Here is a 12,440-nt window from a genome sequence, read left to right as displayed (position 1 = left end):
TCTGTCTGTCTGTCTGTCTGTCTGTCTGTCTGTCTGTCTCCCTCCCCTCAAGTCTGAGACAGGAAGTATTCAACATCTTTTTGGCATGGTTTTCGGGTGGAAAACCAGGGTGTTTGACTAAAATTGGCCAACCATGACTGATCAACAATGGTTACATGGTTGCCATCTTAAAATTCCAGATTTGTTAACTGATTTCAGATTTCACCATATGCCATCATGGGATTCATGCCAATGTCACAAGAGCAATAGCCTATATATTTTTTTTTTTGATTTTTGGAACAAAAACCAAGTTGCTGGAAAAGCACAGCAGGTCTGGCAGCATTTGTGAAGGAAAAAACAGTTAACGTTTCGGGTCCGGTGACACTTCCTCAGAACTCAATAGCCTATATTTTTGGATTACTAGTCCAGTGATAATACAAATATGTAATTGTCTCATTGAACTTGTTCGGAATCGCAATTCATTGCCCACTTATTTGAGGGGTTAGCGTTACATTTCCATTTGTTTTCCTCAATCCTGTTTTTAACTTATTTGTCCAAATGTGAGCAAGCTAGCAAATTCAGTAATATTCTGGCTTTAGTCAAGTCTTCCATCTGCAGACAGAGCAGATAGGCTTTCCTGATTAGCTTCAACTAAGAGTCATAGAGATGTACAACAGGGAAACAGACCCTTCGGTGTAACTTGTCCATGCCAAACAGACATCCTAAATTAATCTTGTCCCATCTGCCAGAATTTGGCCCATTTTCCCCCTCAACCCTTCCTATTCATATACCCGTTTAGATGCCTTTTTAAATGTTGTAATTGTACCAGCCTCCTCCACTTCCTCTGGCAGTTCATTCCATACATGCACCACTCTCTGCATGAAAAAGTTGCCCTTTTAAGTCCCTTTTTAAATCTTTCCCCTCTCCCCTTGAGCCTATGCCCTCTAGTTTTGGACTCCTCTACCCTTTTGGGAAAAGACCTTGACTGTTCACCCTATGCATGCCCCTCGTGATTTTACAAACTCCTACAAAGTTGCCCCTCAGTGTCTGACCCTCCAGGGAAAATAGCCCCAGCCAATTCAGCCTCTCCCTATAGCTTAAGCCCTCCAGCTGTGGCAACACCCTTAAATCTTTTCTGAACCTTTTTCAAGTTTCACAACATCTCTGCTATAGCAGGGAGACCAGAATTGCCTGCAGTATTTCAGAAGTGGCCTAACCAATGTCCTGTGCAGCCTCAACATGGCATCCCAACTCCTATACTCCTTTTAACTGACCAATAAAGGTAAGCATGCCAAACGCTGCCTTCAATACCAAGGCTACCTGCGACTCCACTTTCAAGAAACTATGAACCTGCACTCCGAGGTGTCTCTGTTCAGCAACACTCTCCTGGACCTTACCATTAAGTATATAAGTTCTGCCCTACCTGCAGCACCTCACGTTTATCTAATTGAAACTCCATCTGCTGTTCCATGGTCAATTATCCCATCTAATAGAGATCCTGTTGTACTCTAAGGTAACCCTCTTTGATGCCCCTACACTATCAATACTGGTGATACCAGTATTAACCATCCCAATATTGATATAACTGACAAAAAGCAGTGGATGCAGCACACTGCTGGACACAGGCTTCCAGTTTGAAAAGCAACCCTCCACCACTACTGTCTCCTGCCTTTGAGCCAATTTTGTATCCACATGGCTGGTTCTCCTACTATTCCATGTGATCTAACCTTGTTAACCAGTCTACTGTGTAGAACCTTGTCAAATGCCTTGCTGAAGTCCATATAGACAACATCCACTGCTTTGCCTTCATCGATCTTTGTCACTCATTCAAAAAACTCAATCATGTTCATGTTATTATATCCTTGGTTAACACCTGGAGTATCTGTTGGGGACCAACACACCTTTTAGTGTCCTAATTTGCTGAGATGCATTTTGTGTATGTATGACACTTGTTTTTTTTTTAATTTCAAGTATCCTCTAGTATAATTCTATAAAGATTTTCTTTCTTGGTTATTATCATCACTTTACTGAAATAATGGTATTGTGCACATAAACAATTATCACACCACCTAATGTCCATTGGCCTACTCGAATAGGAGTCTTTCATGTTACGTGTGCACGTATTTTTGCCTTTTAAGTGTTGGTCTATACTTATGTAGATTAATTTTAATATGGATACTTGGATATCCACTTACCTCTTCAACTAATCAAGTACATCTGAAAAGTGATTTTTCTTTTCTACTCTTTACCTGCTTTGTACCAAAAACAGATTTGATATTAGGGCAAACCCACTGCACCACCATTATTTGAACAGCAGTAATAATTCTCAAATAGTTAAATGCCAAATTCCACTAGACTTTTTTCCCCTCCATTCAATTTTGCATTTATACCACGCTCTGTTTCAAAGCTTGTCCTTAATCCATCTGAGCATCTGATTTTTCTTTGAGAAAAAAAGATCTTTTGCACAGTATCAGAAATGTGATTTTAATGTGGGCACAAAAACTGTAGGTCAAGATTTCTGTGTGCACTGAGATGCCCTCTATTGAATGCAATGTTAAACCAAGACCCTGTTTACTTCTCTCAGGAGGATGGAAAACATCCCACAGCACTAGTTTGAAGATGATCAAGGGAGTTGCACCCAGCATCCTTGCAGATGTTTATCCTTCAAACAATATGATTAAAACAAATTACCCGATGACCATTATGTTGCAGTTGGTTGAAGCTTACTGTGTGCAAATTGACTGCCATGTTTCCTGCATAACAATTGTGACTTCAGAATACTTTGGCAATGATCAGAGTGCATAGTTATGAAAATCTGCCTTTAAGAAAGATTGATGCTGTACCACCTCCTGTAATTAAAACTACTTCCTTTTGGTTCTTGCCTGTGCAACAAAGAATTGTTAAATCATACAATTTTTTTGAATCAGCTATCTGGACCATGTATTTTTGGATCAATGACAATCTCCCTTAGGCATTCATTGTCTTGAACAGATTGGTTAAATGCTATTGCTTGATATCAAGTTTAACACCAAATGCACACAATAATGAATACAAAACAGCTATTGTATACTGTTGGCAGTTTAGCAGGTGAGCAGTATTCGTGAGACACTGGAGTGTTAACATTAAAGTTTTTATTTCTCCAGAAATGCAGGAATTATTGAAATTTCCTATGGCAGAGATTTCCTTTGGGACAAGAATAATCACGACTATTCTGCATATTTCATCCCACTTTCAGTATAGCTGGAATGTTCAACCCTTGGTGTTGTAGTTTTGACTCAGTTTAAACTGTCCAGTGACGTCAATGACTCCTGTGTTTCATTCCCCAAAGTGGAACTTTGTACAGGGCTCTTGCAAGGAGCTGTTAAACTTGCTTATTGTGAGGGGGTGTTTTGAACAGCTACAGTCGACTTGGTGTTTCTTGAACTGCTTTGTTCAAAGTACCCCTCTCCAAGTTGATTAGCGATTTATGAGGCGTCAATCCAAATTATAAAGCTATATAATTTTCATAGTAGGAAAGTGCTGCATGAAAAGTTTTTAATGCTGTTAAGCAGCTGGTACTTACACATAGTGAGCCTGCTTCTTACTGTATGATCTGTCTACCCTTACATAGTCTGCTACTAGTTGAGACGGCCAACCCAATCTGCGCTATACAGCTATCCATCGTTACTTGGTTTGCATTTCAAATTATTTCCCTGACCACTTGGAAAATCATTACAGACCCTTGGGGACCACGACATGGGAGCAGGTCAGCCATTCCCTTCAGCCTTCTCTGCCATTAAGTAAGATTGATCATCATCATCCTCCGCTTTCTAAATCCCTTCTATGCCTAGATACTTTCAATCCCTCATGATCAAAAAAAAACTTTCCAATCCCTGCCCTCAGATGCTGAATGCTCTGAGTATCTACAGCTTGTTATGGAAGAAAATTCCAAATATCCACACCTTAAGTGAAGAAATGCTATCTCGTCACAGTGCTAAATAGCTGATTCCCAACTCTTGAGACTGTGAGCCCCTAATTGTCAGCTCCCAAACTAGGGAGAACATTTTCTCGGCATGTGCCCAATCAAGTCTCAAGAACTTTATACGTTCCAATGAGATCACTACTACTTCTAAACTCTGAGGAATAGAATTTTCTCACTCTCCTTGCAGGACAATCTCTGCATTCCAGGAATCCATCTTGTGAATTTTTGTACTCCCAACATTTTATCTTGCCTGAATTGATTCTGCTGATTGCTTCTCCATTTCCCTTCCTGGAAGCTCATTACACAGACGTCAAGAATGCAATTAATTAGATTGTGTGCTTTTATTATAGAGTCTGTGTAACTGTCTCTTTATTGCTTGTTCACAAATCCTTCTGGGTTGTGAAATGAACTCCATGCACCAATCATTTTGGTACTGTTTCAGTTGTAAAACTGCATTGATCGAATGTTTAAAATGTTTTTATTTTGATTGTGAGATGGATACTAAGGGACTTGTTTGCTAGTACTTTGTTTTTTCCTGATCACATGTAGGACTAAATGCTGCATGGGGTGGTTGGATCTGTAAAACTAATGTGACTTGCCACTGCTTCCAACACTTTTTTACAAGTGGTTGATGTTAGGTGGGTCTCCCACACATGAGCTACTTGAAGGCCTTAAGTGGGGTTTTATAATGGATTTTGTACTCTACCTTTAGTGGGTGACAGAAGAGGCCAACATCGAAAGTGCAGTCTTGCAGGCTGCTGGCCACTTGAGGGGTAGGGGGTTTTTGTCTCCCTAAGTGCACTTGGCCTCCGTTGCAATGCGTGGAGACATAAGCCTGATCCCAGTGAGATCCTGGATATATTTCACTGTCCAGGTTCATCGCTGAATGTCACTTCCTCGGTCTCCTCCCTTTGTACACAGCTGCAGGTCTCCGATTTGATCAGCTTTATAAAACAGAATATCCTTCTGGAAATGCATGCGCATCGTGCCTCGTGGAAATTCAGGGGCTGTTAGAAACAAAATTTAAGCAGGGGGAGCCAGCTAAGTAGAGGTGGGCTCATCCCCCAACATTTGCACTGAGATGTCTACAAATGCTTAGACTTTCACTTAGAAATGACCATCTTGCACTGCTTGTGAATTCCAATCTACTGCATAATTTACACAAATTTGATTTAAGATTCATTTAATAAAAAAAATCTATACATGGAACAAGTAAATTGTCACAAGTATTTCCATCAGCTTTTTTTCTTTAATTTCTTGATGGGAATGAGTATCACTTGCATAGCTAACCTTTATTGCCCATCCCTAAGTGACCTTGAAGTTGGGTTAAGTTGCCTTTTGCAGTCCATGTAATGTAAGTGTGCCCATTGTGCAGTTAGGTAGTAAATTTGAAGACTTTTACCCACCACTGTTAGAAACATTGTCTTTTCAAGTCAGGATGGTGTTTGAAAATCTAGGTTATTACGTTATACCTACAAGAGAATGCATATGGAATTTGGGATTTCCTGCAGCAGTTTGTGATAAAGCTGAACCAACCCAGTATATACTTGGGATGGCAAGGACAAATTACAACTGCTGAAATTACCCTACTTGGTGCTAAAAGGTGTGAGTTTACGAGGTGCTGGTGATTAAAGTCTTTTGAGTTGCTAGAGTTCGTCTTGTAGATGGTATTGATCCTAACCACTGGGCTGGTGGTGAGTGTTTTAAGGAGTTGAAGTGCCAATTAAGAGGCTGCATTGTTCTCAGTAGTGTTAAGCTTCTTGCTGCACTCATCCTGGAAAGTGGACCATATTCCATAATACTTCAACTTGTGCGTGTAGCACAAACTTTGGGAGTCGCATATGACTTACTAGCCACAGTACTTAATTGTCTGGTCCATTTGCATTTCAAGTGAATATTGCCCCCATGGATGTTGTTGATGGTAATGCTGATGAATGTCCAATGAAGGTGGTGAGGCTGACTTGTTGTAGATGGTAATTGCCTAGATGTTGAGTGGTAGTATCATTTGTCACCTTCTGGGCTACATTGTGTTCTTTGCAGACCATGTAAAGTTAATGTCAACTGGCTCTGAGTATTATAAAATGAGCCACAGAAGATTTGAGCTCACGATAACACAGTACAAAAATCAAGCTGACAGAGATGCTTCTCTTGGATAAAATATTAAACAGAGACCTCATCTGCTCTGTTGGAATACAAAATTCCATGGCATTATTTCAAAGAGGAGCAAAAGTATTATTTCCGTCTCTTGTCCAATATTTATACCTCAACCAAAATATCAAACAATATCTGATCATTATTACATTGCTATTTGAGAGAACCCAGAGGAACTCTACAATTTGATCTTGTTTCCTATATAATGACTCAAGTTTAAAAAGTCCTTCGTTTGCCTGCAAAATGCATTGGGGTTTCTTGAAACGTACCACATAAATGAGAATTTTCTTTTTACATTGACAACCTCTCTTCCTGACATAGAAAAATGCATCAAAGATTTGTCTCTTTCAAATCTTTGGTACTTGGCTGGAGAAATTAAGGGGAAAAGAAAGTTCCAGTTAATTAACTAGAAACATTGAAAAGGATACAAATTAAGATGTGGAAAAGTCATAGTGCATTGAAAATTCAGAAGAGTAAAGATAGTATTAAAAAAATGTGATCATGACTGCAAATAAAATAGTCATGTTATGTAATGCTTGTGATGCAGTTATACAGTGTATATTAATAGTTGATTGTTAATTTTATTTACCACTACTATTTGAGATGGAGTACATCTATTATCTGTTTTCTTTGTTATGGCGGGGGTATCACTGGCTGAGCCAGCTTACGTTGCCTAATTAGGAAACTTTGCAGCAAGACCTGGACAATATACAGGCTTGGGCTGACAAGTGGCAAATAATATTTGCACACCATAAGTGTCAGACAATGGCCATAACTAAGAGAATTTCAGAGTCACTGCTTGATATTCATTGGTATTACCATTGCAGAATCTCCCACTCTCAACATCCAGGGGGTTATCATTGACTAGAAACTGTACTTGACTAATCTAATAAATGCTGCCTACAAGAACAGGAAGAGACTCTGAATCCTGCAGTAAGTAATTCTCCACCTGATTCCCCAAACCTTCTCCATCTAGAAGAGATAGGTTAGGAACGTAATGGGATACTTTCCACTTGCCTGGATGGGTGCAGCTCAAACAACACTGAAAAAGCTTGACACCATCCTGAACAAAGCAATCCTTTTTGGCACACATTTACAAATATTCACATCCTTCACCACTGCTCATTAGCAGTAGTGTGTACCATCTAGAAGATGCACTGTAGAAGTTCACCAAGGTTCCTTCGACAGCACCTTTCAATTGCATGATCACTACGATCTAGAAGGACAAGGGCAGCAGATACATGGAAACACCACTGCTTTCAAGTTCATCAAGCAACACACCATCCTGACTTGGAATATACTGTTCCTCCAGTGTGATTGGGTCAAAATCTAAGAACTTCCTCCCTAACAGCATTGTAGATGTATCTATACCAAATGGTTCAAGGCAGCTCTTCATCGCGTGCAGGACATTCTGGCCAGCATTTATTGCTGTGAAGTCCACATCCCTGTGATTTTCTTTCTTAAATATCCTTGAATTGAGTTACTTGCTAGGCCATTAGAAGGCAGTTGAGTGTTGATCACACTGCCGTGGCTCTGACATCACGTGGAGACTGGTCCAGGTAGGAATAGTAGATTTCCTACCCCAAAGGGAATTGATGAACAGATGGATTTTTGTAACAGTGGTTATCACGTTTACAAAGTCACCATGACTGAGACTATCTTTCGATTTCAGATTTATTAAATTAATTTCAGTTCTGCCAGTTGCCTTAGGCATTTGAATCCATATCCCAAGAGCACTAGTCTGAGTTTACCAGTATACCATCTGACACAATCAACATTTTTCATTTGACAACTGAATTATAGATTGAAGTGCATGAGATTCATATTGTTTCATATTCCTTTAGGTTGAAGTGCAAAACTTTTGAATTTCTTTTTGTAAACTCCATTCTTTGTTTTAGGAAATGTTTCTAAATCGTGTTGATTGCATAATACTTGTACTAACAGGATTGTTCTTCAGTGAACAGATTTTAGGATTTTCCCATTTTAATGTAGGGAAACAAATAGCCAACAGAAAATTTGAGCAGCCTGTTGTAAAATCTTCCAGATGGGATGGTGAAGAAATAATTAACCCAAGCATCTTTCAATGCCTGTTTTGAAGTATTGATTTGAATTAAATGGCATGTCTAAAATCATTTGGGAATGCAGGGACCATTGACATTGTTTGAAGGTTTCTACTTGTAAAATCCGGTTTCATAATACAATGAAGTGTTTTCTTTCTTTCAGGCAATAATCAATAGCACAATCACTCCAAATATGACATTCACAAAAACATCTCAAAAGTTTGGTCAGTGGCCAGACAGTCGTGCAAACACTGTCTATGGTCTTGGCTTTTCCTCAGAGCATCATCTAACTAAAGTGAGTATAACCACATAGAATAGTAAGTCATTTTTATGGTTAAATTTCTTAAATTGTACTGCTAGAGGTCTTGGCAAAGTGAATACTCAAACGCGTCTGTACTTTCATTCAATTTAATTTTTTTATTATCAAATTAAGCCTAATTTCTAGTGCGTGACTAAAGTGTTAGATGGCCAGTAATACAACTTGAGATCCACCATCATAACTTTCAGTTTTATATTGTATTTGCATTCCTTTAAAAAGTACAACTGTAAGTGAAAAGGTTAAGTCAATTAGATCTTCCCATTACAGTTGATCATAAAGGCTTTAGTTTGGTTCTGCAGGACCGTTACTGTCAGAAAGAAATATTACACCCTATAAATTTAAATAGTGGTTGTTTCTGAATTATTATAATTGTGAACAAAATAAATTTTAAAATATTTTAAAGTGTACAAAATGCTAATTTCTTTCAATCTCCCAACACCACCGCCCGCCCCCTCCCTACCCACCCCCCCACTACATCTCCTGCTTCCGGACTCTACAATTCACCACAGGTCACCCTCCCATCTTTTCTGCTAGCCATGTCTGTCCCCTGAACATTCACAATTAGTAAGGGCTCAGGAGATGAACAAGTGGCAGGAAGCATAATAGAATCATACAGTACAGAAGAGGTCACTTCGACCAAATCTGTGCCAGCAAAAATACTTTATTACATATTTTAATCTCACTTTCCCTCACTAGGTCCATAGACTTTGAGCACTTGAAGTTTCTTAACATTCAAGAACCTTTTCAAAGGTTAAGATTTTCTGCCTCAACTTCCCATCTAGGGAGTGAGTACAGCTTAAGAGTTGTAGGGATTCAGAGGTAAGCTGCAAGTGAGAGAGCCTACTCTAAGATGGTGATTATCAGGTTATATGCCCCCATAATACAAATGGTACAGAATGAGGTTATTACAGATCCACTGCACAAAGCATGAATACTGATCCTTATTAAAAATGGTTAAATTGTAACAACTTAAATTGGGGTTACTTAACAGATTGGGCAACTAAATATGCTTGACTAAGTAAATTCATATCTATTAAGGGAATATTCAGCCTGCTATATCTGAGTTCATCATATTGACAAATTGGCTTAACTGCAATCTTAGAGGCTAGTAAATCTGACCTCTAGGTTGATATAGGAGATTGTGTCTTGCCAATTTGATTGCTGCAAAATTTGACACATTAATTGACTTTTTAACCATCACAATGTAGCATGTTGTCAAAGTAATTGTATAATAATGCACTACACTAGTGAATGAGAGGGCACTCTTTTAAGATAAAGAGCAATAAACCAAAGTTATCATGAGTTATTATACAGCAAGTACTTAAAATCTGGAATGCACTGCCTTGAGAGCATGTTGGCAACAGATCCAATCCAAATTTCAAGAGATTTTGAATAATTACCCGGAAAGAGCACAAGAATATGAATAGAAGGACTAACTGACAACGGAACAAATGAAAGTAAGAAATATTGTTCAAGAAGACAATCAGTTGTACATTGAAGTATTGAAGTATTCTGATCTTACAAGCTACACTTTTAAAAAGAACTTCTTCCCAATTTAGTTTGCAGAGAAGTTCCAAGAATTTAAAGATGCAGCACGGATAGCAAAAGAGAAAATGCAGGAAAAAATGGAATTAACCAGTACGCCTTCACAGGTGGGCATGACTATCCATTGTGATAGAGTAAATGATCCAAAAGTTGGAAACTGATTTGTGCTGTTAGAATAAATAATATTCAAAAGAAAAAGCTTGAACAATTCAATGGTAGTGTACTTTAATATTATTCTCAAAACTTTAAGCCATTGAAATCCATGGTCACAGTCTCTGAGCACAGAGTGGTGTTTGTAGGCTATGGTGAAGTGTTTATTGAAAACTAGCATGGGCCTATTATGCATTAATTACCTAACGTATACAGGTGTTTAAACATGCACATCACATTTCTTCAAATTCCTCGTAGCATAAAGCTTAAAACTCTCTCAATCCCGCCGTAATGAATATTGTTCCATCAAGAATGGATGATGAAACAACCAGATCTGCAAGCTCATTTTAGGGAAATATTATTCTTGATTTTTGCCAACATTTGGCACTTAATATGCCAAACCAAATGCAGAAACCATTTTGTGAAGTGCTGCAGCAGAAATTGAGATTGTTGAGACCCATGGCAAAAGGGAGAGTGAAAATGTCAATAACGATGGTTGTGGCAAGAGAATTGTCCTGTCTAAGAGATAGCAGGAACTGCAGATGCTGGATAATCTGAGATAACAAGGTGCAGAGCTGGATGAAGACAGCAGTCCTGTCTAATCTGGGTTCATGTTATAATTGGCTGCTAATGGCAAATCTGGGAAGAATGGGGCATCAAATAAGTGAGAAAATGAAAGAAGTGAAATAGAAAAAGAAATAGTAAAACATGGGGAAATGAGACACATTGATATTTGGGTAAATAAGTCCAGGCAAAGAAGGAGCAAAGGGATGGAAAAGTGTAAATCCATTAACCTTTAATTGGTAGGCAAATGATGCATGTATAAATTGTTTATTAAAAATACAAGTAGGTGAGATTTTGTTCTTTGTATTGAGAAATTGAATGCACCAGAAAGTGGTGGTGACTATATGAATAGTGCAACATTTGGAATAGTCTATAGTTTTAATATCTCACAAATGAATATGTAACACAGTGCAGAAATGTGGACTTGGTATCCTGCAGCACATAATGCAGATTTGTTTTGGTTAAAACTAATCCTTAAGAGTCTGGAAAATTAGGCATAGTTGAGCAGCTTAATTCAGTATCATCTTATACTGAAGAAATTGAATAAGTGGTCACCAAAATGACAAAAGAAAAAGCGAAATGAAATAGATTATTTTCTTTTGACAAATGAAAGGATAAGGCTGATTTCTCATCCTAGATACATCTAGAGAGATTTATGTGTTTTTTCTTGTGCAAGAACTGTGCAAAAGTGTGCAATGCTTGATGTTAAATCAGCCTGAACATCAAAAATAATAAATTTTGAATGTGTACGATCTGACTTGAAGGGATTAAATTCCATGCCACAAGTAGGATGAAAGGTGTGTTAAGTCAGAACTGAAATGTCTAAAGTTACTAAGCATATTACTGTAAATATGAGGACTAATGAATCCAATAAGCTGTTGGCAGGGTGAAAACTACTTGTGCCATATGGGAAAATGGTTGTTTTGTCTTTGCAATCCAGATGTTTCATCTACTTATCCCAATAATCTTGGAGCAAAACTTAATTTTTTGTGAGGTGCTGAGAGAAGGGCTGGTCAAGGATAACTGGCAGCTATATAATCAAAAGACCATTCTAAAGGTGAAAGATTGACCCAACGTGGGAGCAACAATTTCAGTTACTGACTGGGGCTAATTTTGAAACCTTTGCGTTCAGTGGTTTTCTGTTTATAGCCAAACAATGACTCCTTTTAGAATGATTTCAAATTTTTGCTTTACAGGAATCTGCAGGAGGTGACTTGCAGTCACCTCTGACACCTGAGAGTATCAATGGGACAGATGATGAAAGGTCTATTCAAGATGTCACCCAAGATTCTGATGCGCGAGCTGAAATTAACCAGAGTTCTCTGCCTTTCACTCACAGGTAAGTACATGAAATGTGAAAATGTTAGTCCCATGATTGCTGTTTTGCTTTGCTCTTGTATTGGAGTAGTTGATGAATAAAATCTCCTGTTGCTTACTAAAATTTTGTTTTCTGCTGCAATTTAAATTTTCTGTTGGGATTCCAAGACACACAGCCAGGGTCCATAATCCAAGGCCTTAAACCTAGGTTCAAATTGTGTTTGTTTTTTTTTTTAAAACAATAAAAATCAAAATTTTGCTCGGCTTGTGTTTTCAAAATCTAATGCTTAAAGGGAAAAGGGGATTAAGGAATGTGAAGTGTTATAGTTAAAGTGTGGTGTAGAAGTCTTGACGACTGGTAGGGTAATATATTTAGACATGGGATGAGTAGGAG

General features: G+C 38.2%; 1 protein-coding gene across 1 annotated transcript in view; it reads left to right on the top strand.

Annotated features, from left to right (window-relative positions):
- homer1b (homer scaffold protein 1b) overlaps nt 1-12,072 on the top strand; it is a 46,154-nt gene extending 34,082 nt beyond the window's left edge. The window contains exons 3-5 of the mRNA XM_048595320.1: nt 8,315-8,446; nt 10,030-10,122; nt 11,926-12,072. Of these exons, the coding sequence (XP_048451277.1) occupies nt 8,315-8,446; nt 10,030-10,122; nt 11,926-12,072 (372 nt within the window). The remainder of the gene's footprint in view (nt 1-8,314; nt 8,447-10,029; nt 10,123-11,925) is intronic.
- Nucleotides 12,073-12,440: the final 368 nt, after the last annotated feature.

This window comes from Rhincodon typus, chromosome 3 (assembly GCF_021869965.1).
Source record: "Rhincodon typus isolate 14 chromosome 3, sRhiTyp1.1, whole genome shotgun sequence".
Lineage (NCBI taxonomy): Eukaryota > Metazoa > Chordata > Chondrichthyes > Orectolobiformes > Rhincodontidae > Rhincodon > Rhincodon typus.
This window is presented reverse-complemented; position numbering and strand designations above follow the sequence as displayed.